We start from the raw sequence: 27,459 nt of genomic DNA, 5'->3' as shown, positions 1-27,459 counted from the left end.
CTCACGTGCGAAAATGAGTATGGTTGGGCATTTAATATGAGCAATGTAACTTATGTTTGATTGACTGCATTTTAGTTTGATTAATGGCTTAAATGTCAAGTTATTAACACTAGGACTGTGTGTGTGTGTGTTGTGTGTATGTGCGAAGCACCTACTTGGGTTTACTTCCTTTTGTATAGCCTACACAATTTTGTTTTTCTCAGTTCACAGAAGCACTGCAGGTGCATGATGTAACGAGGTATGAATCCTCATGTACTTTTGTTTATGATGTTAATTGCACATGTAGGCTAAAGCTAAACCCCTGGGGGAAAAAAAAACAAAAACAAAAAAAAACTGTAGGCTATTATATGGTATTTTTATTGGGTCACAAACACCCATCTATTCTGTTCTAATTTAGTTTTAATTGGACAGTCTAATTTTAATGGTTTATAATTTAATAAATAATCTAAATTATCAAAATGCTCTCATTACAATTCTCCACCAGATTTTCTATGCTGCACGCAAGCTCACGCTAACTCAAAAACTTAGCTAGCGTACACTAGCTGAGACATGACGTGAGATTTGTTCTGCCATAGTTTCCAGTTTTGTCATAAGTCCGTTTCATAAATGAGTCTCACTGTTTCTCCCCAGTATACATACATTTTTAGTTTCTGCTTCATATCCATAATCATTTAAATCTGCTTCTGTTGGTTAATTGCTTCCATAGCCAAGTTTAACAAAGACCGTATTATTTGACCATCAAAGTGTGCCTTGGGACCTATTGTTGGATTTCTTAAGCAAAGAGACATACACTACAAATTCAGTGAGGTCACTTGCGTGGACAATTTGAAATGGATTGTCTTGGACTGATTTTAATACCATGTGTAGCTTTTGAACATATTTATCTGAGAGATTATTTTTCTGCCTTCTAGGTTTCTGCTGCTGTTCTCAGAGTGCTGTCAGCTGCTGACTCTGAGCCTGTGGTGCTGTTTTGTTGTGGGGCAGTCAGGTTCCTGGACTCATTGCTCGGTTCCCCACAACAGCCTATAGAAGATGTTTTGGCAGAGGAAGAAATGATCAGGTCAGTGTTTGCAGGCTTCTCACTATATCATACTTTTTTTAGTAGGGCTTTACACTGTGTTCCAAATTATGCACGTGAGGATCAGTGGGATTTCAGTACAATGAACATTCAGATTTTAGTTTTTCAAAGAAAATGTTTGTTTTATTTGATGCCAGTTATCTAAAAAGATACAATCTCAGACAGGTTTGTTAAATAGTATCCCAGGCCTACTTGGGTAAATGGAAACCCTACTTAACACTCTGGAGTCGGAGGTATTGCCGGCAATACCACCTTGTTTTTTGTTTGTTTTTTTCTTACCAGTGTGAACGAGACTAAAAATACTGTCAATTTTGCACATACAATTAAGAGTTATACACCATTTTAATCTGTGGAATATCTTATTTTATTTGTGTACACTCAGTAAAAACATGTTGTGCTTTTTGCAAAATAAAGAAAACTAACGTGATGCGTGATTTCTCGTTTCCCTCTGAACGAAGTCCAATCTGATAGTTCTCAGAAAATAAAGTGTAACTTAGTGAATACTAATCACAAAAAAATTAGACTTGTCTAAATTGAAATTTCAGGTTTTAAATAGAGTAAGTCAAATCAAAAACAAATATTCTGTTTATGTAATCTGTATGAAAAGAGAGCCATGTCAGACGTCCTTGATTCAGCTCATCCGCTAATGCGGCCATTCCCACGGAGCGAGTGCTATTCAGAAGCAAATTCTGAGGCAATACATGTATACATCATCGCAATCGTGTATTTGTTTTCAAAAGTGTCTCTACATGTTATAGCCATGATTATAGCGATCTCTGGAATCCTCTTAGTTCCTGGAATGTCACATGCAGAGGTTGCGTTAGAGTTTAACATTGTCCATCATTTTGACGGAAAGGGTCGCAAAAAATCTGTCATGATCAATTATTACCCGTCATTTTACTTTTCATCTTTTAATTATAATAACACATTTCATTGCTTCAAAAATAAAAGCAATTAAATGTGTTATTATAATTAAAAGATGAAAATTAAAATGACTGGTAATTCACATGTGAAATTTCTCTGTACTGTACCATAGGCTACGCGTTGGTAGCCATTAAAGAAAACGTAGGCTGCATCCGAAATCGCATACTACATGAGTAGGTACTACATTTGAATTTGAACGTATTTCCCGACCGTTGAATATATATAGTATGAATATAAGTAGTATGAATGGAATTTGGACGTATTACATCCGCCATGTTAATGTTGTCACGTGTCATGCGTCGTCACATCAGCGCGGAAATTTAAAGGGCCCGCTCTACTCCGCTTTCATCTGCAATGTTTTTATTAATGCTTACTGCTTTGATCTGTGTTATAATGTCGATTCAATCTACAGCTCAAAGGAGGCATCGGTCAGCTGCTTGCAGATCACGCTTTCTTCAACAGCTTGTTAAATATTTGTCAAAGTATAATCACCTATTTAGTTAGGAAATTTTACCTCAGAATAAAAATACATATCTGTGAACATCAGGACAGAGGCTGATTTGGAGCAATGAAATTAAGTAATTTTATTGTAAAAAAAAAAAAAAAAAATTGAATGCATATAAAAATACACAAGAAACAAAAGACATTAATCAACAAACTTGAATACATTTATATAAATGTGTAGATAGACCGAGAGGGAGAGAGAAATGCACAACATAGCCTAAATATTATATACAATATGTACATAAATACAATGATAATAATAAGTATAGTTTGTAAATAGTTTTTTTTTTTAGAATATTTATTCTAAAAAAGAACTATTTACAAACTGAGTACTACAAACTACTGCTGCCTGAATGTTGCAGTCCGTTTAAGTTTTCTAATCTCATTAAACTGCTTAACAACGAACGTCTCCGTTAAATAAAATGTAATCATTATTACTGACAGCACATCAAGGTAATGAACAGATCGAGTTAAACATCTTTTAACAGCCAACTCTCAATCTTCTCATTGATTTACTTTGTTTAAATTTTCTAATAAGTCAGCCGTTTACTTACATTATGTTAAACAAGTGCAATTTAACCACAATAAACACCGTTTTTCCCTGAGGTACTGAAGGACTTGAAAAGAGCTGCATATCGCCGCTTTCCGACATTTTCGAATATGAAGAATCCTCTCCTGTGGCATCACTGGATAGCGCAGCGTATGCCTACTACAGAATTCGGGCAGAAGCAGTAGGTCATCCGGGTACTTCTCGCCTACTGTTTTTCGAATACTATGAATTCAGACATACTACTCGCCTTGCATACTGTTTTTCACATACTATATAGTAGCAATTTCGGATGCAGCCGTAGTTTCATATGTATGTTTAAATAGTCCTATGTTATGTTTTAAATTCATTTATTTGATTATGAAAAGTGAACAACATGAGTAAGATGCAGTATAAGATGCACAGTATGTCGGGACACATGGAGTGGGTCAGACATGATTTTGACCACTTCATTAAGTTTGTTTTGTAGAAAGCCTTTCTTTAAAGTGAATTTCATTTTGTAAAAACTGTATCTTAATTTTAATCAATGTTTCATTAACCAATTGCCTGGATGTAATAAATAAGAAGCAAATAGCAGAAAATATAATCATGACATGTAGGCGCGGGCGAGATCACTGGCGCGTGAACTGGAACGTGTCTTAAGGCTAAATGAACTGAAACTCAGTGTATAGGCTGCTTGCCTCAGAGACATGAGAAATATCTCTGTAGAAAGCATGAAATATCTACTTTAACGAAAATGAAATGGTTCAAAACGAAAAGAAATAGGCTACTCTTATGTAGACTAAACCGAATGAAGTGCATTCTCTCTAGGTGCGTCCACTATAAGAGTCAGTATTTACATTTACATTTAGTCATTTAGCAGACGCTTTTATCCAAAGCGGCTTACAAATGAGAACAGTACAATCAATCAAATCAACACGAGAACAACCGTATGTAAGTGCTGTGTGAAGTCAGTTATGACAGTAAAGTGCTCGTAGCAAGGAATTTTTTTTTTTTTTTTTGTAAATTAATACACATAGATTGAATGAAAATAGAAATCAAGGTAAGTGCTACTATTACTGGGTCAAGTGCTGACGAAAAACTGGCAGCCAATGCAGACTGATGAAGAGAGGAGTGACGTGCGCTCTCTTCGGTTCGTTGAAGACCAGTCTTGCTGCAGCATTCTGGATCAGTTGAAGAGGCTTGACAGTGCATGCTGGAAGTCCAGCCAAAAGAGCATTACAATAGTCCAGTCTGGATAGAACAAGAGCTTGGACAAGAATTTGTGTGGAATGCTCTGATAGGAAGGGTCTAATCTTCCTGATGTTGTATAAGGCAAATCTGCAGGACCATGTAGCAACATGATCTGTGAAGCTTAAACAATCATCCATCACCACTCCAAGGTTCCTGGCTGTCCTGGAAGGAGTAATGGTTGACGACCCAAGTTGAAAAGTATGTCAACTTCATCTTTGCCACCGACACTGATTCAGAAAACATTAATAAACAATTAAAATGTCTCCTTGCTGTTGAATGAATGAAACAATCTTTATTTCGGTTACATAACATATAATGTATAATTTACCCACATAAGCATAAAAATATAAACCGAACCGAACCGAAACGAGATCCTTTTTAAATGCTTCTATATTTTCTACAGTGCAGCATCTTATAAATTTATATTGGGTCTGTGTCTGTATTCTTTTCCTAAATACATTTTTAAACACTGCGAATACAGGCTGGTGATCACTTATATCACAAATAAACAGACCCCCGAAAATGGTTTCCTCAATTCTATTTGTAAAAATATTATCTATTCTGCCCTACAAAGCAAAAAGGCAGTAACTGCATTTTTGGTCAAAAATGAGTTATTGTCATTTTCATGACATTCAAGGCATCCTTTGTTATGTGACAAAACATCTTATCTGAAATGTGTGTCGTTTTGGAGAAAAATGGTAGTTGTTTGTACAGTAACTGCAAAAAGCCCTAGTGAAACAAAGCATGAGTACAGTAACATCCATTACTGTATTCTTGTTATGTTTTACCTAACAAAAAATAACCGTGTTGCTGCGCAATGAAGTTACTGTTTCCATGGTGAACACACACAGCTGATTTCGCGGCATCCTCGCGAGTCGCGGGACGGTTTTTACATTTGCGATTTCACCCTTCTAACTTCACACACATTTTGTTTGAGATGGCACAAAGCCGAGGAAAGAAAATGGTCGAACTGGCGTTGAAAAGAAAATACCCGGAGAATGGTAAGTAACAGTGACAGATTAAACATTAAGAGGCTAGGCTATCAAAATATAAGCACTTGTCAGCTGCCAGGGCGGGACTTCCTCTCAGAGGTCCATTCAGATAGCATTATGCTAATTAACAGGCGATGTTTTAAATAGCTTTGCTTACCTGTCCCTGATCCTCCCTACTCCTAGCTGTAACTTTATCCTCTGTAACTTCACATCATCGCCGATGCCATGTCATCATTTTGTTGATCATGTCACAAAGTTATAATCCAACCAGCGGTGGAAAAATATTCAATAACTGCTGTTATTCCCTGCCTGTGAGCAATGTTGTGGAGGATGAGTAATAACCATATGAAATGTGTTCATGTTCACCAGTTAATTTGATTTCTATTATTATTACCATTATTTTATATATATATATATATATATATATCTGTAATCTATGTTTACTAATTTGAAATATCTGTCCCATGTATTCATTTCATTCAGTACTTTGTGTTTATAAACCTATTGAAACAGATACTGCACCGTATAAAATCAACTTGTTTATCTTATTTATCATCCTAAGAGTTTAAAAAGCCTTAGAAACACTTAGACACAATTATTTTGTTTTGCTCTGTTGAATTGGAGTTTAACTTGCCTATATTGCTCCAAAGAAAAGTTGTTTTGGAGTGCTTTAACATTAATGTGATTTGTAGGTATAGCAAATACTACATTACAGGTATGGTATGACTCCCCCAATGAATCCAGTGAAAATTTTGTAAAGTCCTTTTTTTTTATGCTCAACAGAAATATGGGTTAGATGAGTAAATGATGGCAGAATTTTCATTTTGGGTGAACTATTCCTTTAAGTCTTATTGTGAGTGATGTGTTAAAGGATTAGTTCACCCAAAACTGAAAATTCTGTCATTAATTACCCTCATGTCGTTCCAAATCCGTAAGACCTTAGTTCATCTTCGGAACACAAATTAAGATATTTTTGACAAAATCCGATGGCTCAGTGAGGCCTGCATTGACCGCAAGATAATTAACACTTTCAGATGCCCAGAAAGCTACTAAAGACATATTTAAAACAGTTCATGTGACCACAGTGGTTCAACCTTAATGTTATGACGCGACGAGAATACTTTTTGTTTGCCAAAAAAAAAAAAAAAATAACGACTTTTCAACAATACAGCGATTTCAAAACACACTGCTTTATGAAGCTTCGAAGCTTTACGAATCTTTTGTTTCGAATCAGTGGAATCAAAGATTGCTTTAACATTAATGGGATTTGTAGGTATAGCAAATACTACATTACAGATACGGAAACACCCCCAGACACACATTAAACTAATACTCACAAATAATAATGTGGTCCTAAAATAAATGGTCCCCATTTGGACCTTGATACAGCTTAGCAATGTGAGACTTTAAGCAGCCGTTTCAGCACCAGAACAGCTTCCGGGTGGAAAATATTGACCTAAAATGGTCAAATTAGTTTGGGTTTGGTTTATCCATATTCAGGAAAACAAATGGTTCCAATTATTTAAAATACAGTGTATCTAAGACACCCATAGCCCAAGTTGTGGCAAAATAGTTTTTGGAGAATCTGTAGTTACTGCCTTTTTTCTTGGTATGGTGTCACGTTTTTGGTAAGTAATACAAAGCAATAATACAGTAACTGCAAAATAGGGGTAAAATATCAAATTAAATATGAGGATTGATATGTACAAAGAATAAGCTAATATAAAGTAACATAACAGCAACATGTCCAATAATCTACCTACAACTACTTAAGCTGGATGACAGGATAACTTTTAAGTCATTTTTCTCAGTTCTGCACTCTGCGTAGTTACTGCCTTTTTGCTTTGTAGGGCAGTATTAGTGTCGCACTGTCTGTTGTTATTCGGCTTGGCTTATTGATGACTGGGCATAAACAATTACTGTACATTGAATTAATGAACTCTGTAGTTGTTTTAAGTCCAAGTGGATTGACTAAATCCACATTGAAGTCTCCACACACTATTTTCAATTTATTTGTGCCCATTATATTGACCAGTTCTGACATTTTATCATTAAAGGTAGTTACATTTGTTCCTGGTGGTCTATACACACAACTAAGCATTACATTTTTTTGAATTTTCAACTTCAATTTCCACTGTTATACATTCCAGAACATTTTCAATAATATATGCCTTTTTTACAATTTGTACTTCTTAGTGTTTTATCAATATACAAACCCACTCCTCCACCCTTCTTATAATTAAGTTGGCTTGAAAAAAGCCAACTTACTGTAATCCTATTTAAACTTATTATTAAGTTGGCTTGAAAAAAGCCAACTTACTGTAATCCTATTTAAACTTATTATTATTAATGGTGCTTGCCAAAGGCAAAGCTCCATTCTTATTCTCCTGCATACTTATTAATGGTGCTTGCCAAAGGCAAAGCTCCATTCTTATTCTTCTGCATACTTATTATTATTAATGGTGCTTGCCAAAGGCAAAGCTCCATTCTTATTCTTCTGCATACTTCTTCTTCTTCTTCTTCTTCTTCTTCTGGACACAATTTCTGCGCGCTACTCCTCCCGCAGTTTTTGTCATAGACCCATGAATGAGGTGTCAAATCGACCGGCTCATTGAGGACAGGTGTGCTATGACTTTTATAAGCGATCGGGTGTACGATGTTCGTCCGGCGGGCGAAAAATCGGGCGAAAAATCCCATAGACTTAACATTGCGATGAACTTTGACGAGTCATAGCTCCTAACGAGAATTTCGTAGAAACATGTGAGTTACCACGTTTGAAGAGGCTGACAGGCTCTCTCAGACCATACCTCAAAATGGGGTGTAAGTTATACCCCTGGGGCGCAAGAGCTTCCCAAATTTGCCCCATAGACATACTATGGTGAAGCCGTGCCCATGAACCAGGAAGTACTGTGTTTTTCCTACTATGGGAAATTACATAGGGATTTTGTATTGAACATAACTCTGGATCACAATGACATAGAGACAAGGGGGTGGGCTCATTTCACTCAGGTGACCAATCAGTCTCCCAGGATCATTGTGAAGCTATCAAGCCACGCCCTAGCAACCATATAGAGCACCATAGCAACAAGTTCCATAGACTTCCATTGAAAAAGATCAAAGGAATATCTTTGGAGAGAAGTGTCATAGAAACATGAGGGTGAGCTCATTTGACTCGGGGCAGCAAACGGCCAATCACGAATCACCTTCAAGACCTCCTAGCCACGCCCTAGCAACCATTAAGAGCACCCTAGCAACACAAAGCAAAGAGGGATATCTTCAAATCTGAATATCATGCAAGCATGGGGGTTGGTTTAAATCATTCATACTGGCAAGCAGCCTTTGGTGTATCATCATTGGCAGCTGCCAAGCCACTCCCTAGCAACCGTTTTTCAAGATGTATATCTCTGCATCAGAACATCGTACAGACATGGGGGTTGGTTTATATTGTCAAGCAGCCTTTGGAGTATCATCATTGGCAGCTGCCAAGCCACTCCCTAGCAACCAAACAGAGTACCCTAGCAACCGTTTAGCAAGATCTATATCTCTGCATCAGAGCATCATAGAGACATGGGGGTTGGCTCTTTTGACTCATGCTAGCAAACTGGACTCCCAACATGCTACACATGCTAGCGGTGAATAGCTACATGCTAATAGTGATTAGCTTAGGGTTTAAACATGACACAAACTAGTAAAAATGTGTGAGCATCATGCTGGTAGCATGCTAATTGTGTTAGCATCATGCTGGCAAACATGCTAATCATGTTAGCATCTTGTTAAAAACATGCTAGCAACATGGTAATCATGCTAGCATAATGCTAGCATTATGCTAATCATGTTAGCATAACGCTAACGTAATGCTAACATGATTAGCATCTTGTTAAAATAATGCTAGCAACATGGTAATCATGCTAGCATTATGGTAATCATGTTAGCATGTTTGCTAGCATTATGCTAACATGATTAGCATCTTGTTAAAATAATGTTAGCAACATAGAAATCATGCTAGCATCATGCTACCATTATGCTAATCATGTTAGCATGTTGCTATCATTATGCTAACATGATTAGCACCTTGTTTAAAACATGTTAGCAGCATGCTAAGGGTGTTAGCATCATGTTATCAACATGCTAATCATGTTAGCATCATTTTGCTAAAAACATCCTAGCAGGACGGTAATTATGTTAGCATAGTTTTGCCACTGCAAGCACCATTCACATTTTCTTCAGGAAATGTACATTCTAGTTAATGGTGCTTGCCAAAGGCAAAGCTCCATTCTTATTCTTCTGCATACTTATTCTTCTTCTTCTGGACACAATTTCTGCGCGCTACTCCTCCCGCAGTTTTTGTCATAGACCCATGAATGAGGTGTCAAATCGACCGGCTCATTGAGGACAGGTGTGCTATGACTTTTATAAGCGATCGGGTGTACGATGTTCGTCCGGCGTGCGAAAAAGTAGCGAAAAAAATCCCATAGACTTTGCATTGGGACAAACTTTGAGTAATAGCTCCTAACGAGAATTTCATAGAAACATGTGGGTTACCACGTTTGAAGAGCCTGATAGGCTCTCTCAGACCATACCTCAAAATGGGGTGTAAGTTGTACCCTTGGGGCGCAAGAGCTGCCCAAAGTTGCCCCATAGACATACTATGGTGAAGCCGTGCCCATGAACCAGGAAGTACTGTGTTTTTCCTACTATGGGAAATTACATAGGGATTTTGTATTGAACATAACTCTGGATCACAATGTCTTAAAGACAAGGGGGTGGGCTCATTTTACTCAGGCAACCAATCAGTGTCTCAGGTTCATTGTGAAGCTATCAAGCCACGCCCTAGCAACCATATAGAGCACCATAGCAACAAGTTCCATAGACTTCCATTGAAAAAGATCAAATGAATATCTTTGGATAGGAGTGTCATAGAAACATGAGGGTGGGCTCATTTGACTCGGGGCAGCAAACGGCCAATCACGAATCACCTGAAACACTTCATAGCCACGCCCTAGCAACCATTTAGAGCACCCTAGCAACCCAAAGCAAAGAGGGATATCTTCAAATCTGAATATCATAGAGGCATGGGGGTTGGTTTATATCATTCATACTGGCAAGCAGCCTTTGGTTTATCATTACTGGCAGCTGCCAAGCCACTGCCTAGCAACCAAACAGAATACCCTAGCAACCGTTTTGCAAGATCTATATCTCTGCATCAGAGCATCATAGAAACATGGCGGTTGGCTCTTTTGACTCATGCTAGCAAACTGGACTTCCAACATGCTACACATGCTATCAGTGAATAGCTACATGCTAATAGTGATTAGCTTAGGGTTTAAACATGACACAAACTAGTAAAAATGTGTTAGCAGAATGCTAGTAGCATGCTAATCATGTTAGCATCATGCTAGCAAACATGCTAATTATGTTAGCATCTTGTTAAAAACATGCTAACAACATGGTAATCATGCTAGCATCATGCTAGCATTATGCTAATCATGTTAGCATGTTGCTAGCATTATGCTAACATGATTAGCATCTTTCTAAAAACATGCTAGCAGCATGCTAAGGGTGTTAGCATAATGCTAGCAACATGCTAATCATGTTAGCATTTTGCTAGCATTATGTTAACATGATTCGCATCTTTCTAAAAACATGTTAGCAGGATGCTAAGGGTGTTAGCATAATGCTAGCAACATGCTAATCATGTTAGCATCTTGCTAAAAACATCCTAGCAGGACGGTAATTATGTTAGCATAATGCTAATCAAGAGTGCCGAGTTTTGCCACTGCAAGCACCATTCACATTTTCTTCAGGAAATGTACATTCTAGTTAATGGTGCTTGCCAAAGGCAAAGCTCCATTCTTATTCTCCTGCATACTTATTATTATTATTATTAATGGTGCTTGCCAAAGGCAAGCTCCATTCTTATTCTCCTGCATACTTATTATTATTAATGGTGCTTGCCAAAGGCAAAGCTCCATTCTTATTCTCCTGCATACTTATTATTATTATTATTATTATTATTATTATTATTATTATTCCACACAAAATTTTGGCGCGCTACTCCTCCCGCAGCTTTTGTCCTAGACCCATGAATGAGGTGTCAAATCGACCGGCTTATTGAGGAGAGGTGTGCTATGACTTTTATAAGCGATCGGGTGTACGATGTTCGTCCGACGGGCGAAAAATCGGGCGAAAAATCCCATAGACTTAACATTGGGACGAACTTTGACAAGTCATAACTCTGGATCAAAATGTCATAGAGACAAGGGGGTGGGCTCATTTTACTCAGGCAACCAATCAGTCTATCAGGATCATTTTAACGCTATCAAGCCACGCCCTAGCAACCATAGAGAGTACCTTAGTAACAAGCTCCATAGACTTCCATTGAAAAAGATCAAAGGAATATCTTTGGATAGGAGTGTCATACAAACATGAGGGTGGGCTCGTTTGACTCGAGGCAGCAAACCGCCAATCACAAGTAACATTAAAGACATCATAGCCACGCCTTAGCAACCATTTTAGAGCACCCTAGCAACCCAAAACATAGGCAGATATCTTCAAATCTGAATATCATAGAGGCATGGGGGTTGGTTTATATCATTCATACTGGCAAGCAGCCTTTGGTTTATCATTACTGGCCGCTGCCAAGCCACTCCCTAGCAACCAAACAGAGTACCCTAGCAACCGTTTTGCAAGATCTATATCTCTGCATCAGAACATCGTAAAGACATGGGGGTTGGTTTATATTGTCAAGCAGCCTTTGGAGTATCATCATTGGTAGCTGCCAAGCCACTCCTTAGCAACCAAACAGAGTACCCTAGCAACCGTTTAGCAAGATGTATATCTCTGCATCAGAACATCGTAAAGACATGGGGGTTGGTTTATATTGTCAAGCAGCCTTTGGAGTATCATCATTGGTAGCTGCCAAGCCACTCCTTAGCAACCAAACAGAGTACCCTAGCAACCGTTTAGCAAGATCTATATCTCTGCATCAGAGCATCATAGAGACATGGCGGTTGGTTTATATTGTCAAGCAGCCTTTGGAGTATCATCATTGGTAGCTGCCAGGCCACTCCCTAGCAACCAACCAGATTACCCTAGCAACCGTTTTTCAAGATCCATATCTCTGCATCAGAACATCATAAAGACATGGGGGTTGGTTTATATTGTCAAGCAGCCTTTGGAGTATCATCATTGGCAACTGCCAAGCCACTCCCTAGCAACCAAACAGAGTACCCTAGCAACCATTTAGCGATGCCTATATCTCTGCATCAGAACATTGTAGAGACATGGGGGTTGGCTTTTTTGACTCATGCTAGCAAACTGTACTTGCAACATGCTACACATGCTAGCAGTTAATAGCTACATGCTAATAGTGATTAGCTAAGTGCTAAAGTGGGATGAGAACATGCTAAGAACTCTATAGAAACTCCATAGTAACTATCTGTGCCAACTACCAACCACCTAGTAACACCATAGCATCCACCCAGGTTACCATAGCAACCGCCCAGAACACCCTAGCAACCGCCTAGCAACACCATAGTGACCACTCCAGGTACCTTAACAACTGCCTAGCAACACCTTAGCAACCACCCCAAGTACCTTAGCAACTGCCTAGCAACCACCCTGGTTACCATAGCAACCGCCTAGCAACCACCCAGAACACCATAGCAACCGCCTAGCAACGCCTTAGCAACCACCCCAAGTACCTTAGCAACTGCCTAGCAACACCCTAGCAACCACCCTGGTTACCATAGAAACCGCCTAGCAACCGCCTAGCAACCGCCTAGCAACCACCCAGAACACCCTAGCAACCGCCTAGCAACACCTTAGCAACCACCCCAAGTACCTTAGCAACTGCCCAGCAACACCCTAGCAACCACCCTGGTTACCATAGCAACCACATAGCAACCACCCAGAACACCATAGCAACCGCCTAGCAACGCCTTAGCAACCACCCCAAGTACCTTAGCAACTGCCTAGCAACACCCTAGCAACCACCCTGGTTACCATAGCAACCGCCTAGCAACCGCCTAGCAACCACCCAGAACATCCTAGCAACCGCCTAGCAACACCTTAGCAACCACCCCAAGTACCTTAGCAACCGCCTAGCAACCACCCAGGTTACCATAGCAACCGCCTAGCAACCACCCAGAACACCCTAGCAACCACCCAGGTTACCATAGCAACCGCCTAGCAACCACCCAGAACACCCTAGCAACCGCCTATCAACACCTTAGCAACCACCCAGGTTACCATAGCAATCGCCTAGCAACCACCCAGAACACCCTAGCAACCGTTTAGCAACACCTTAGCAACCACCCCAAGTACCTTAGCAACTGCCTAGCAACACCCTAGCAACCACCCAGGTTACATAGCAACCGCCTAGCAACCACCCAGAACACCCTAGCAACCACCCAGGTTACCATAGCAATCGCCTAGCAACCACCCAGAACACCCTAGCAACCGTTTAGCAACACCTTAGCAACCACCCCAAGTACCTTAGCAACTGCCTAGCAACACCCTAGCAACCACCCAGGTTACATAGCAACCGCCTAGCAACCACCCAGAACACCCTAGCAACCGCCTAGCAACCGAGTGGCGATTTTGTCACTGCAAGCACCATTCACATTTTCTTCAGGAAATGTACATTCTAGTATTGTAATTACTATTCACCTGAACAAAACTTTGGCGCGTAACTCGTCCCGCACCGTTTGTCGTAGACCCACGAATGAGGTGTCAAATCGACCGGCTTATTGAGGAGAGGTGTGCTATGACTTTTCTAAGCGATCGGGTGTACGATGTTCGCACAGCGGACGAAAAAACGGCTGAAAAAACTCCCATAGACTTAACATGGGGGCCAAATATGTGAGATCATATCTTTGGTTTAGAAGGTCATAGAGACTTGGGGCTGGGCTCTTTTGACTCGGCCTATCAAGCCGCCAATAGGTAGTTCATAGCCACGCCCTAGCAACCAATTACAGCACCATAGCAACCGGTGCGAATTTTGCCACTGCAAGCACCATTCACATTTTCTTCAGGAAATGTACATTCTAGTTATTATTCTTCTTCCACTTTTTTTTCTGCGCGCTACTCCTCCCGCAGTTTTTGTCCTAGACCCATGAATGAGGTGTCAAATCGACCGGCTCATTGAGGAGAGGTGTGCTATGACTTTTATAAGCGATCGAGTTTACGATGTTCGTTCTGCGGGCGAAAAAGTAGCGAAAAAAATCCCATAGACTTTGCATTGTGACAAACTTTGACGAGTCATAGCTCCTAACGAGAATTTCGTAGAAACATGTGGGTCACCACGATTGAAGGGGCTGACAGGCTCTGTCAGACCATAGCTCAAAATGGGGTGTAAGTTGTACCCCTGGGGCACAAGAGCTGCCCAAAGTTGCCCCATAGACATACTATGGTGAAGCCGTGCCCATGAACCAGGAAGTAGTGTGTTTTTATTGAACACACTACTTCCTGGTTCATGTAGGGATTTTGTATTGAACATAGCTCTGGAACACAATGACATAGAGACAAGGGGGTGGGCTCATTTCACTCAGGTGACCAATCAGTCTCTCAGGATCATTAAGAAGCTATCAAGCCACGCCCTAGCAACCATATAGAGCACCATAGCAACAAGTTCCATAGACTTCCATTGAAAAAGATCAAAGGAATATCTTTGGATAGGAGTGTCGTACAAACTCATTTGACTCGAGGCAGCAAACGGCCAATCACGAATCACCTTAAAGACATCATAGCCACGCCTTAGCAACCATTTAGAGCACCCTAGCAACCCAAAGCATAGGCAGATATCTTCAAATCTGAATATCATAGAGGCATGGGGGTTGGTTTATATCATTCATACTGGCAAGCAGCCTTTGGTTTATCATTACTGGCAGCTGTCAAGCCACTCCCTAGCAACCAAACAGAGTACCCTAGCAACCGTTTTGCAAGATCTATATCTCTGCATCAGAACATCGTAAAGACATGGCGGTTGGCTCTTTTGACTCATGCTAGCAAACTGGACTTCCAACATGTTACACATGCTAGCTGTGAATAGCTACATGCTAATAATGATTAGCTTAGGGTTTAAACATGACACAAACTAGTAAAAATGTTAGCATCATGCTGGTAACATGCTAATTGTGTTAACATCATGCTAGTAGCATGCTAATCATGTTAGCATCATGCTAGCAAACATGCTAATTATGTTAGCATCTTGTTAAAAACATGCTAACAATATGGTAATAATGCTAGCATCATGCTAGCATAATGCTAATCATGTTAGCATTTTGCTAGCATTATGCTAACATGATTAGCATCTTTCTAAAAAAATGCTAGCAGCATGCTAAGGGTGTTAGCATCATGCTAGCAACATGCTAATCATGTTAGCATCTTGCTAAAAACATCCTAGCAGGACGGTAATTATGTTAGCATCATGTTAATCAAGAGTGCCGAGTTTTGCCACTGCAAGCACCATTCACATTTTCTTCAGGAAATGTACATTCTAGTTAATGGTGCTTGCCAAGGGCAAAGCTCCATTCTTATTCTCCTGCATACTTATTCTTCTTCTTCTTCTTCTTCTTCCACTTTTTTTTCTGCGCGCTACTCCTCCCGCAGTTTTTGTCCTAGACCCATGAATGAGGTGTCAAATCGACCGGCTCATTGAGGAGAGGTGTGCTATGACTTTTATAAGCGATCGGGTGTACGATGTTCGTCCGGCGGCCGAAAAAGTAGCGAAAAAAATCCCATAGACTTAACATTGGAACGAACTTTGACAAGTCATAACTCTGGATCACAATGTCATAGAGACAAGGGGGTGGTCTCATTTTACTCAGGCAACCAATCAGTCTCTCAGGAAAACTTTGAAGATATCAAGCCACGCCCTAGCAACCATATAGAGCACCTTAGTAACAAGCTTCATAGACTTCCATTGAAAAAGTTCAAATGAATATCTTTGGATAGAAGTGTCGTACAAACAAGAGGGTGGGCTCATTTGACTCGAGGCAGCAAACCGCCAATCACAAATCACCTTAAAGACATCATAGCCACGCCTTAGCAACCATTTGGAGCACCCTAGCAACCCAAAGCATAGGCAGATATCTTCAAATCTGAATATCATAGAGGCATGGGGGTTGGTTTATATCATTCATACTGGCAAGCAGCCTTTGGAGTATCATCATTGGTAGCTGCCAAGCCACTCCCTAGCAACCAAACAGAGTACCCTAGCAACCATTATTCAACATCTATATTTCTGCATCAGAACATCGTAAAGACATGGGTGTTGGTTTATATTGTCAAGCAGCCTTTGGAGTATCATCATTGGTAGCTACCAAGCCACTCCCTAGCAACCAAACAGAGTACCCTAGCAACCGTTTAGCAAGATCTATATCTCTGCATCAGAACATCGTAGAGACATGGGTGTTGGTTTATATTGTCAAGCAGCCTTTGGAGTATCATCATTGGTAGCTACCAAGCCACTCCCTAGCAACCAAACAGAGTACCCTAGTAACCGTTTTGCAAGATCTATATCTCTGCATCAGAGCATCATAGAGACATGGCGGTTGGCTCTTTTGACTCATGCTAGCAAACTGGACTTCCAACATGCTACACATGCTATCAGTGAATAGCTATATGCTAATAGTGATTAGCTTAGGGTTTAAACATGACACAAACTAGTAAAAATGTGTTAGCATAATGCTGGTAACATGCTAACTGTGTTAGCATCATGCTAGTAGCATGCTAATCATGTTAGCATCATGCTAGCAAACATGTTAATTATGTTAGCATCTTGTTAAAAACATGCTAACAACATGGTAATCATGGTAGCATCATGCTAAGATTATGCTAATCATGTTAGCATTTTGCTAACATAATGCTAACATGATTAGCATCTTTCTAAAAACAAGCTAGCAGCATGCTAAGGGTGTTAGCATTATGCTAGCAACATGCTAATCATGTTAGCATGTTGCTAGCATTATGATAACATGATTAGCATCTTTCTAAAAACATGTAAGCAGCATGCTAAGGGTGTTAGCATAATGTTAGCAAAATGCTAATCATGTTAGCATCTTGCTAAAAACATCCTAGCTGGACGGTAATTATGTTAGCATCATGCTAATCAAGAGTGCCGAGTTTTGCCACTGCAAGCACCATTCACATTTTCTTCAGGAAATGTACATTCTAGTTATTATTATTCTTCTTACGGTAAAATTTGCAAGAGCTACTCCTCCTAGAGCTTTAACTCTACAAACTCCAAACTCGGGTCAGACCTTCAAACTGTTCTGACTTAGTGTGCTATATCTTTTCAGACTGATCAGACTTACGGTTTTCCTAAAAATGACTGTTAAAGCTCGGAAAAATCCCATTGACTTTCATTGACGGAATGTTCAAATGAGCCAAGACTTTCAAACTCCAACTGTCAAAATTCAAATTTAAACTACGGAAGCCCATTAGACTCTCAAACTCAATTAGACTCAACTGCCATTCTATGTACTATTTCTAATCCATTCAAACTCATTCAAACTCTATCTATCTATCTCTCTATCTATCTATCTATCTATCAAACTGAATCTATCTATCTATCAAACTGAATCTATCTATCTATCAAACTGAATCTATCTATCTATCTATCTATCTAATATAGAATATCCTAGCAACCTCATAGCAATACCCTAGCAACCCGAAGCATAGAGGGTTATCTTCAAATCTGAATCTCATACAGACATGGGGGTTGGTTTATATTGTCAAGCAGCCTTTGAAGATTCATCACTACTAGCTGCCAAGCCACTCCCTAGCAACCAAACAGAGTACTTTAGCAACCATTTTGCAAAATCTATATCTCTGCATCAGAACATCGTACAGACATGGGGGTTGGTTTATATTGTCAAGCAACCTTTGGAGTATCATCATTGGTAGCTGCCAAGCCACTCCCTAGCAACCAAACAGAGTACCCTAGCAACCGTTTTGCAAAAGCTATATCTCTGCATCAGAACATCTTAGAGAGATGGCGGTTGGCTCTTTTGACTCATGCTAGCAATCTGGACTTCCAACATGCTACACATGCTAGCAGTGAATAGCTACATGTTAATAGTGATTAGCTAAGTGTTAAACAGGGCTAAGAACATGCTAACAACTCTATAAAAACTTGATAGTAACCATCTGTGACAACTACTAACCACTTAGCAACATCATAGCAACCAACCAGGTTACCATAGCAACCGCCTAGCAACCACCCCGAGTACCCTAGAAACCGCATAGCAACACCCTAGCAACCACCCCAAGTACCCTAGCAACCGCATAGCAACACTATAGCAACCACCCGAGTAGCCTAGCAACCGCATAGCAACATCTTAGCAAACACCCCAAGTACCCTAGCAACTGCATAGCAATACCCTAGCAACCACCCCATGTACCCTAGCAACCGCATAGCAACACCATAGCAACCACCCCGAGTAGCCTAGCAACCGCATAGCAACACCCTAGCAACCACCCCAAGTACCCTAGCAACCACATAGCAACACCATAGCAACCACCCAGAACACCTTAGCAACCGCATAGCAACACCTTAGCAACCACCCTGAGTACCCTAGGAACTGCATAGCAACACCCTAGCAACCATGCAGATTACCATAGCAACACCCTTGCAACCACTCAGAACACCTTAGCAACCGCATAGCAACCACTCTGAGAACCCTAGCAACCACATAGCAACACCCTAGCAACCACCCTGAGTACCCTAGCAACCGCATATCAACACCCTAGCAACCACCCCAAATACCCTAGCAACCCCATAGCAACACCTTAGCAACCACCCGAGTACCTTAGCAACCGCATAGCAACACCTTAGCAACCACCCCGAGTACCCTAGCAACCACCCCAATACCCTAGCAACACCTTAGCAACCACCCCGAGTACCTTAGCAACCGCATAGCAACACCTTTGCAACCACCCTGAGTACCCTAGCAACCACTTAACACCTTAGCAACCGCCTTAAGTACCCTGACTCCATCTATCTATCTATCAAACTAAGTCTATTTATTGAACTAAATCTATCTAATAAAACTTAAACTTTCAAACTTCAAACTTTTAAAACTACTTCAAACTTTCTGGACCGGCTTTTTCAAGCCAACTTAAAGTTTGTCTTCAAACTTTTTTATCTAGTTTCTATTTGTTGTATATAACTCATACCCTTCAAGTCTTACTTCTACCACTTTGTCATTGTCAAGCCAAGTCTCTGATACTGCAATCACATTAACATTTTTCAAAGACTTAAGAAAATGTTTTATAGAAGAGTGATTTTTACATAGACTTCTACTGTTAAAATGTATAACTGATAACGCTCCTTGAATATCTACACTGGTGTTAAATTGTTCCTCTGAATAATATTCACAATTTATTTCAAGATTATTATGACAGTTTGTTTCAGGATCAATGTCATTTTCAATATCATACATCTTATATTCAGTTTTATCAGAACTATTAAGATTAGTCTGATTACCCATTAACTGCATATGATCCTCAGTGTCTCTGTAAAGTCCATCCGGGTTCCTTAAAGATTCTTGATTTGACATGTAAACCCCTTGTTCTGTTGTTCCCCTTGACACATGAGTATTTCACCAATTTTACTGACATTGTCCCCAGCAGTTGCCAACATACCTGCTCAGTTGATCCAGTCATTTATAGCGGTCAAACTCTTTCAAGTTTCTTATTATAATTGATCGATTTTGTTCAGCTCCATTTGGTCGGATGTACACCTTTCCATTCCTTGTCCATGTGGCTTGTATTTTGTTTTGCTTCCTGAGTAAGCGACCACATTTTGCTAGGTCTGCATTTTTTTTTTTTTTTGGTTAAATGTTCATTTATGTAGACTCCTGTGCCTTTTTAGTTTTTTTGATTGTCGCAGTAGTTCAATTTTTTGCTTAACTGACACTAGCTGAATCACAATGGCTGGTTTCCTTTTTCGATCCTTGTTTGGAATAGTATGACAACTGTTTTGGTCACAAGACCAATATCAATTCGTAAATCCCAGTCGATCTTTTGGTAGGCTATATGCTGTTTTCAGTTGATGAATAAACAGTACATAGTGCGCCTACCATCCAATAAATCACAGTAGGCTTAAAGATTTGTTGCTTTTGATATGGAAAAAAGTCTTAGATTTCAAATTCTGTCCGTTTCATTAAGAAATTCAAGCAATAAATACCGTTTTGGCACACTTTTTTTTGTGGAGTTATAGATAGCTACTGAGTACTCACCTGTGCGTTATCAAACGCATAGCAAAAGATTTGTGCCAGTTTAATTTTTGTTCTGGATCCAGTGCTCTGCTGCTACATTGGAGAGCACTCACCACCAACTGGACAGGGGTGGGAATTAGTTACAATTTACAATAGAGGGTATGCATCAACGTCACTTTCCCGCCGGAACGCGCTCCCTCGGCTGGACTGAGTGGTAAAAGAACCTGCTGCATGACTGGATTTAATAGGGGAAACTGCGAAAACACGAGTAAAACAAATGATTACACTAAAGGTTGGGTTCGAAAGTGTTCCTTACAACTTGTCAAAAAAACCTAAACCATGGATCTTGACATGCAGCCAGAAGTCGTGTTTCCTGACATTTATATGTGCCTGATTTCGAAGCCGGGGAAATACATAAAGCAAATCTGCCTGTGAATATTTTATATAACTACAATATATTTTTACATAATTTTGAAGCAAAAACTCTAGTCTACAACCTCCAATACCCAGAAATCTTTTGAACACGTATATAATATTTTTTTTGGCCTTTTTTCAGTGACTTAAGTTTTTTGTTTTTTCAATAACATAATGGTAGCCTAGTTCGTGCTGAATACAGTGTAATGACACTTTGTTTTCCATTAATGTTCATGAATAATTGAAAAAAGCACAAATGTCAGGGCATGTCAACTTCTCCAGGGCCCCAAAAATCCTCAGACCCCAGAGGGTTAATAATGTGGTTGTTCCACATTATTAAGCAAGTCACTGTTCTCATGAAATATGGGGAGGAAGAACGATCCTTCTGAAGATGAAAAGCATGAAATGGTGCAATGTTATGCAAAAGGCATGAAAAAAAAACCTAATATTGTGTGAAAAATTAATGGAGATTATGGAACTAAATATTTGAATATAAAAGGCTTAACAGTTTCTGACATTTTCAGTGAGTCTGCCTGGTAGTGAGCTCTTGAAACAGTTTCTGCTAATCTCGAGTACCTATAGAGTAGTAGTGCATCCAGATCTCCGAAAAGTCTTTTAGTTTTTTCATATTTATAAAAGATACATACGCTGTACCGAGTCTTTCCAAAAACAGCCGAGTGCCTGGAGGTGTGCCGTGGGTGAAGCTAAAGAGTCACAAGCACACGCTGCTTTTGCATAGCAATCGCCTGCAAGCCATCAATGGTCAGCTTAACAAATGTATTTAAACACACACAATACACCATCGCATTATGCCTGGATAACCGTGCATTATTCAGTGAATGATGAATAATGAATTTATGAATTCACTACGTTCGTGTTTACATTATATGCACTTAGGCACCTATTGCAGACAAAACAGAAATTTGATGAAGTTTTACTTACCACCTGCGGTACTGACCGGGATCATTATCGCTGTGATGACCGCTCCATCATTCAGTTTCAAATGATCTGTAAATCCAGCGTAGAACTGAGCCTTGTTTACAAAACCATAAGTGCCGAACCTAAGGGCTCGAGCAGCCATGGGAAAACACGATTTTCTCCATTCATTTTAACCAATAAAAAAGTGATTGCATCTATCAGACACAACTTTATCCTTATTTTGATAATCACACACACAGTTTCTGCCAATCTCATGTTAATCTTGAGTACATATAGGGTAATATTGCATCCTTCATATCTCTAAAAAGTCTTTAGTTTTAGCATATTTATAAAAGACAGATGCGCTGTACCGAGCTCCTGGAGGTGTGCCTGCCGTCAGTGCCATGGGCAGAGCTAAAGAGTCACAAGTGCACACAGCTTTTGCGTAGAGATGGTCTACAAGCTGTGACATCACTATAAATAAAAAGTGAACACAAATGTTTGTGGTGGTTACATTTTATGCAGTTGCGCACCAATTGCCAACAAAACAGACATCTGGGGCCATATTCACAAAACATTTTATCTTTCCACTAAGGGTTTTCCCAAATGAAAGGCTTCCATATACCGAACGAAGCACATTGATGGACGTGTGCTTGCTCTTGCTCTGGGTGATGTGTGTGCGCGCACGCTTATCGGGGAGAAGTGCCTATACAAAGAATTGCAGCCTTTATTACGTGATAAAGACCATACTTGAAAAAAATTAGGCGAAACATGTCCACAACCGGAAGTAGTATATTTGCCACAGAAATACTCCGTCATATGTCCAACTGTGTTTTGAAACTTTGGCCATGTTTAGCATGAGAATGCAACTCTTTAACAGTGTAAATAAGTCAATGCATAAAATAGCCCCTTTAACAAACTCCTCCTAGAGCTTTTATCAAATAGGCATCATATTTGGTCAGTTTAATCTAAAGGCCTTTTCAACGTTAAATTGCAAAGATCTTGTGTTTTCGGGTGTGTCCATGGTGACCTGACAAAATTCAGTGTTTCGCCGTGAAACTGGAAGTTGCTGTAAGTCAGGCATACAAAGTCCGATCTGCCCCAAACTTGTGTTTTATTAGAGTCCTGTCCCAAAGACATCTACATGCAGTTATAGCGCCACCTGCGGGCAACAGGAAATGTCATGTTTTACACTGTGATTTAACTCCTTATTGAGATTTATCCAGAACATGATAATATTTGGTCAGTCTAATCTTAAGGACTTAGCGATTATTAAATTGCAAAGACCTTGTTTTCGTTGAATGGCCTGTCCATGGCCGCCTGACAAAGTCTGATGTTTCGCCATACAATGTCCGACCTGCCCCAAACTTAACATGTGTGGCCTATAGACATCTACATGCAAATATTAGTTAGTCACAGCGCCACCTGTTGGCAACGGGAAATGGCATGCTTTACTGCTGTAATTCACTCCCTGAAGCACATTCAAATATAGCCAACTGTTGCATGATGTGTTTCTAAGTGCTAATGTATGCAATTAATGCCACAAACAGGAAGTTGTTGTAACTCAGGCATACAATGTCTAATCTGCTCAAACTTCACATATTTCAAGAGTCCTCTGAACCCATCTCCTCTGAACACATCTACAAGACTATATTCAGTTACAGTAATAGCGCCACCCACTGGCAACAGGAAGTGATGTTTAACACTGTGATTCACTACTAGCAACGTACTAACATATGCAATTGAGTGTTAAACATGCTACAAACGTTCTAAAACACGCTAGCAACACTTAGCTAAGTGTTAAAGCATGCTATTATCATCATGAAACAGGAAGTTGTTGTAACTCAAGCATACAATGCCTAATCTGCCTCAAACTTAACCATAGTTTGATAAGTGGCCTGGTCTGAAGACATCTACACGCCAAAATTTAGTTAGTCATATCACCACCAGCTGGTAGCAGGAAGTGTGGCAAATACGAAAGACTGATGTAGTCCTCTTATTTATTTACTTAAATGCATAGTGCCCACCGCTGTTTTCCTAAAGCCACCGGGCGACAGTGGCACAGTTGCAAGGCCCTTTCATTGCTGCTTGCAGCCAGGGATGGGCAGTATTTATGATACATGTATTTCAAATACGTATTTCAAATACAAAATAGTATTTTGTAATTTGTATTTGATAGGGTTGATGAAAATGGCTTTGTATTTTGTATCAAAATATTTTAGTGTTTTGTATTTTTGTGGTTTTAAAATACTGTAAAATACTTTTGTAAGAAGTCTACATGATGACATCATAAAAATGCAACCTCTGATTGGTGCTTACTCAGTGGTTTGCCCAGACTTGAGTTCAGAATAGATGTTAAGATTTAGTGTTCGTTTTAGTAGCCTAGGCTAAATAGTTTACCAATTTACATAATGATCTTGAAAACTATTATACCAAGCAGCAGCCCCTTTATTTATGATTAACAATCAATTAATTAGTTATAAACTAGTTTCTATGAATACAGGTGCCATCAGTTGTCTTCTTATGAATGACTTGTTTCTAATTAAGTCAGTGTTGCTAATGCAAAGTAGGCCCTTTGTTACCAACATGCTATAAAATACAATGTGTTATATTCCAATATTCCACAGAATATTCAGTTATTTAACATTATCCAGCAAATTATTCTTCACTCTTTAGCCTATTAAACAGCTTATAAATCTACTAAAACTGCAGAAATGTAATACTTCATTTTAAACTACAAAGTTGATATGACTCCTGGCTTTAATTTTTTCTCCATTTGAAAATATTTGACATTATACATTTATTTTGCTTATTGTTAACATTAGTGTTGCTGCTGATGCTTTTTATAAATAAAATTATTTTTGTAATATGAAGATTTAAATTAACATGAAAGACTACTAATTTTCAACAAAAAACAGTTTAGTAACAGTGCACTTTTTTATTTTTTTGCACTTTCAGACCCCTCTATTTATTGGTGTATAAATAAGATTTGTCTTGTTTTTTATGCGAGGAGGGAGTGATTGTTATAAATAAAACGGTTTGTTCAGTTCAGTGGTGTTGTAATCATGTCAAAAACAGAAATATAACGGTAAATATCAGTTCTGCATATCGGTTATCGGGCACATAAACCCACATTATCAGTATCGGTTCTTAAAAAAAAAAATCAATATTGGTCGATCACTAATAATTTCCCCTTAAAAACATACTACCATGTATATGTGTAGTCATGTTACTCCACCCCGTCCAGTCAGCAGCATGGAAGCAACACAGAGGTGAACTCAAATGCCGCGTCAACACACACACACAGACGGCGCGCAAGCGGCGAGCTCCAAAATGAGATCACTTTCACTTGCGTCTTTACTAAACTTTCAATTGTGTGTTAAGGCTTGCCAGTTTTGACATTCAGGTGTTTTTAGACCATCGGTTGTGTACTATATTGAGCTACTGTGCTGATGCATTGTGGCACATGAACACTCATACAGACAGTAGCTGCACATCATGTGAAGGTCATGCAACACAAAGTGCAGAAACTCGTTATCAGTGCTGTCCTGTGATTTATCACTAAAGTTGCTTAGAAACTCAAAAGTTATAGCATTTTTCTACTTTTGAAGTATCTACTCACAACCCACAGCTTCACAATTAATAGAGAAGATGGTATGACTAACACACGCAATCACTCTCATGAATGAATTCAAATAAATGTACTGGTACTGTGCTAATTTATCTATATCTGATTTACGAGCAGAAATTTGTAAGAAATGTTAATAGGAGCCATAGATAAACTGCTGAAATAATGGTTTGTTAATTAATTGAACATTTTACCTCAATTACGATTGAGATTTTGGTTTTAGGTCATATTGTCCAGCCGTACTATTTTTTTTTTTTTTTTTTTTTTTTTTTTAATATTGTAAAACATTGGTCAGATATTGATGCTGGAATCTTATGTCTTTAAGTAAAGATTAAACATTTGTTTCTTTCATGCTCGTTTTGCAGTCTAGCTAGTTTTCAGTCGTGTGACGTTGTTCTGCGGAGCCGTGTTAAGGGCGGTTTTAGGGAAGTGCTGCGGGGCTGTTGGCCCGACAGTGGAAATGCAATTTGATTTTGGCCTCTGTGCTTGAAGTCCTAGGCTATTGGCCTTGTTAGGCACATTGTTAGCCCTGGCTTGCACTGGCACAAGAGTGGAAAAGCGGGTATTGAGTCAGCCCTCTTTATTTTCTGTATGGTTTGGCTCAGCTACAAAATCAGACATCAGAAGATTACAGGCAGTGGCTGCTGAGAGGATTATTGGTACTCCCCTGCCCACCCTCCAAGAACTGTATACATCCAGAATGAGGAAAAGGGCTCAGAAAAGCACTCTGGATCCCTCACATTAAAGGGTTTTATTACCTTTCTGCCTGCTCTAGCTGCGTTCAAACACGTGAGCCGTAGGCTGTTTCCCCCAGCACAGCAGCACGTGTTGTTTGTATTTTGCCTGCGATGCGGTCAGAACTGGAGTTTGAATACGAACACATGAAAAATACCACTGTTATGCTATATACGCGGAGCGCGCATATGAGCGGTTTCAGCGCGGAGCTTCTCGTTGCTCGTACAGAATAAAGAATCTGTGTTAAGTTTTTATTTCACACATTCTCCTGCACCAAACATTAACCAGCACGGTGTAGTTATGCACACATATTTCATCAAGTAGTCTTCAAATGAATTATATGTGCAAACTGGACACTGGTAGCCTATCTGAACACGACAAAACGATTATTCTAATAGACAAAAAAAGACTGATTTTGAGACTGCAGTGTTCGTAAACATAATCAAAGTAGCCTATTATTAGCCCTATTAAATATTACTTAACATTTCTCCCTTGTGCTTGGGAGTTTGTTGTCATTTTCTCCATGCTCGTATATTAATATTCATCATTCTGTATAATGAGTGTTCTATGTCTGTGCTTCATTGGGTGTTCTCTCTCCCCTCTTCTCCCCCTCTACACTCCCACTTTTCCAGAGCTTTACACGCCCATTTTAACAGTTTTTGAGCTTTGAGGTGTGAACAACCAGGGTAAAACAGACCCTTTAAAGTCATTTTCTCTGTGCCTCGGGGAAGAAATGGTTCAATCTACCTCTTGAACAGTTAAATGTTTTCCCCAATGTGCAATAAGTGTGCCATGCCACTTATATATATTTGACCATAACCTACCTCTTCTTATTCCATTCCTTGTAAATTCTATTCTACTCTGCTGTATATACCAAAACACTTGTCACCAAAACAAATTCCCTGTGCATGCAAACACATGTGCGTTCCCCCTTTTTAGAACTTTTTAAACCAATGCACAGTGGAATATAATTAGCATTAGCTCACTATCTTTGTCTATCTCTCAGTACATAAGTTTGATAATATTAGTGATTCTCATTTCATCATAACTAGGGTTTGGTATGGAGAACCAGTTCCAAATTTCAAAGAACCGGGTATTTGATATGTGATGCGGGCATTTCGATTGTTTTTTTTTTTTTTGTTTTGTTTTGTTTTTTGTTTTTTTTTGTTTTTTTCTTCAGTCATTCAAAGAAAAGGAAAGGCCGAAGCTGATTGGTTGGTTCTTCTCACATGACATGCGGTGCACTTGAGGCTTTCTGAAAA

At 39.4% G+C, this 27,459-nt stretch overlaps 1 protein-coding gene across 1 annotated transcript in view; it reads left to right on the top strand.

The window, feature by feature from the left end:
* nol11 (nucleolar protein 11) overlaps positions 1-27,459 on the top strand; it is a 62,731-nt gene that overhangs the window by 15,711 nt on the left and 19,561 nt on the right. Inside the window, exon 4 of the mRNA XM_067373285.1 lies at positions 912-1,060. Within this exon, the coding sequence (XP_067229386.1) occupies positions 912-1,060 (149 nt within the window). The remainder of the gene's footprint in view (positions 1-911; positions 1,061-27,459) is intronic.

This window comes from Chanodichthys erythropterus, chromosome 21 (assembly GCF_024489055.1).
Source record: "Chanodichthys erythropterus isolate Z2021 chromosome 21, ASM2448905v1, whole genome shotgun sequence".
Classification (NCBI taxonomy): Eukaryota; Metazoa; Chordata; class Actinopteri; order Cypriniformes; family Xenocyprididae; genus Chanodichthys; species Chanodichthys erythropterus.
The sequence above is the reverse complement of the archived record's forward strand: the minus strand, read 5'-3'. Positions and strand labels throughout refer to the sequence as shown.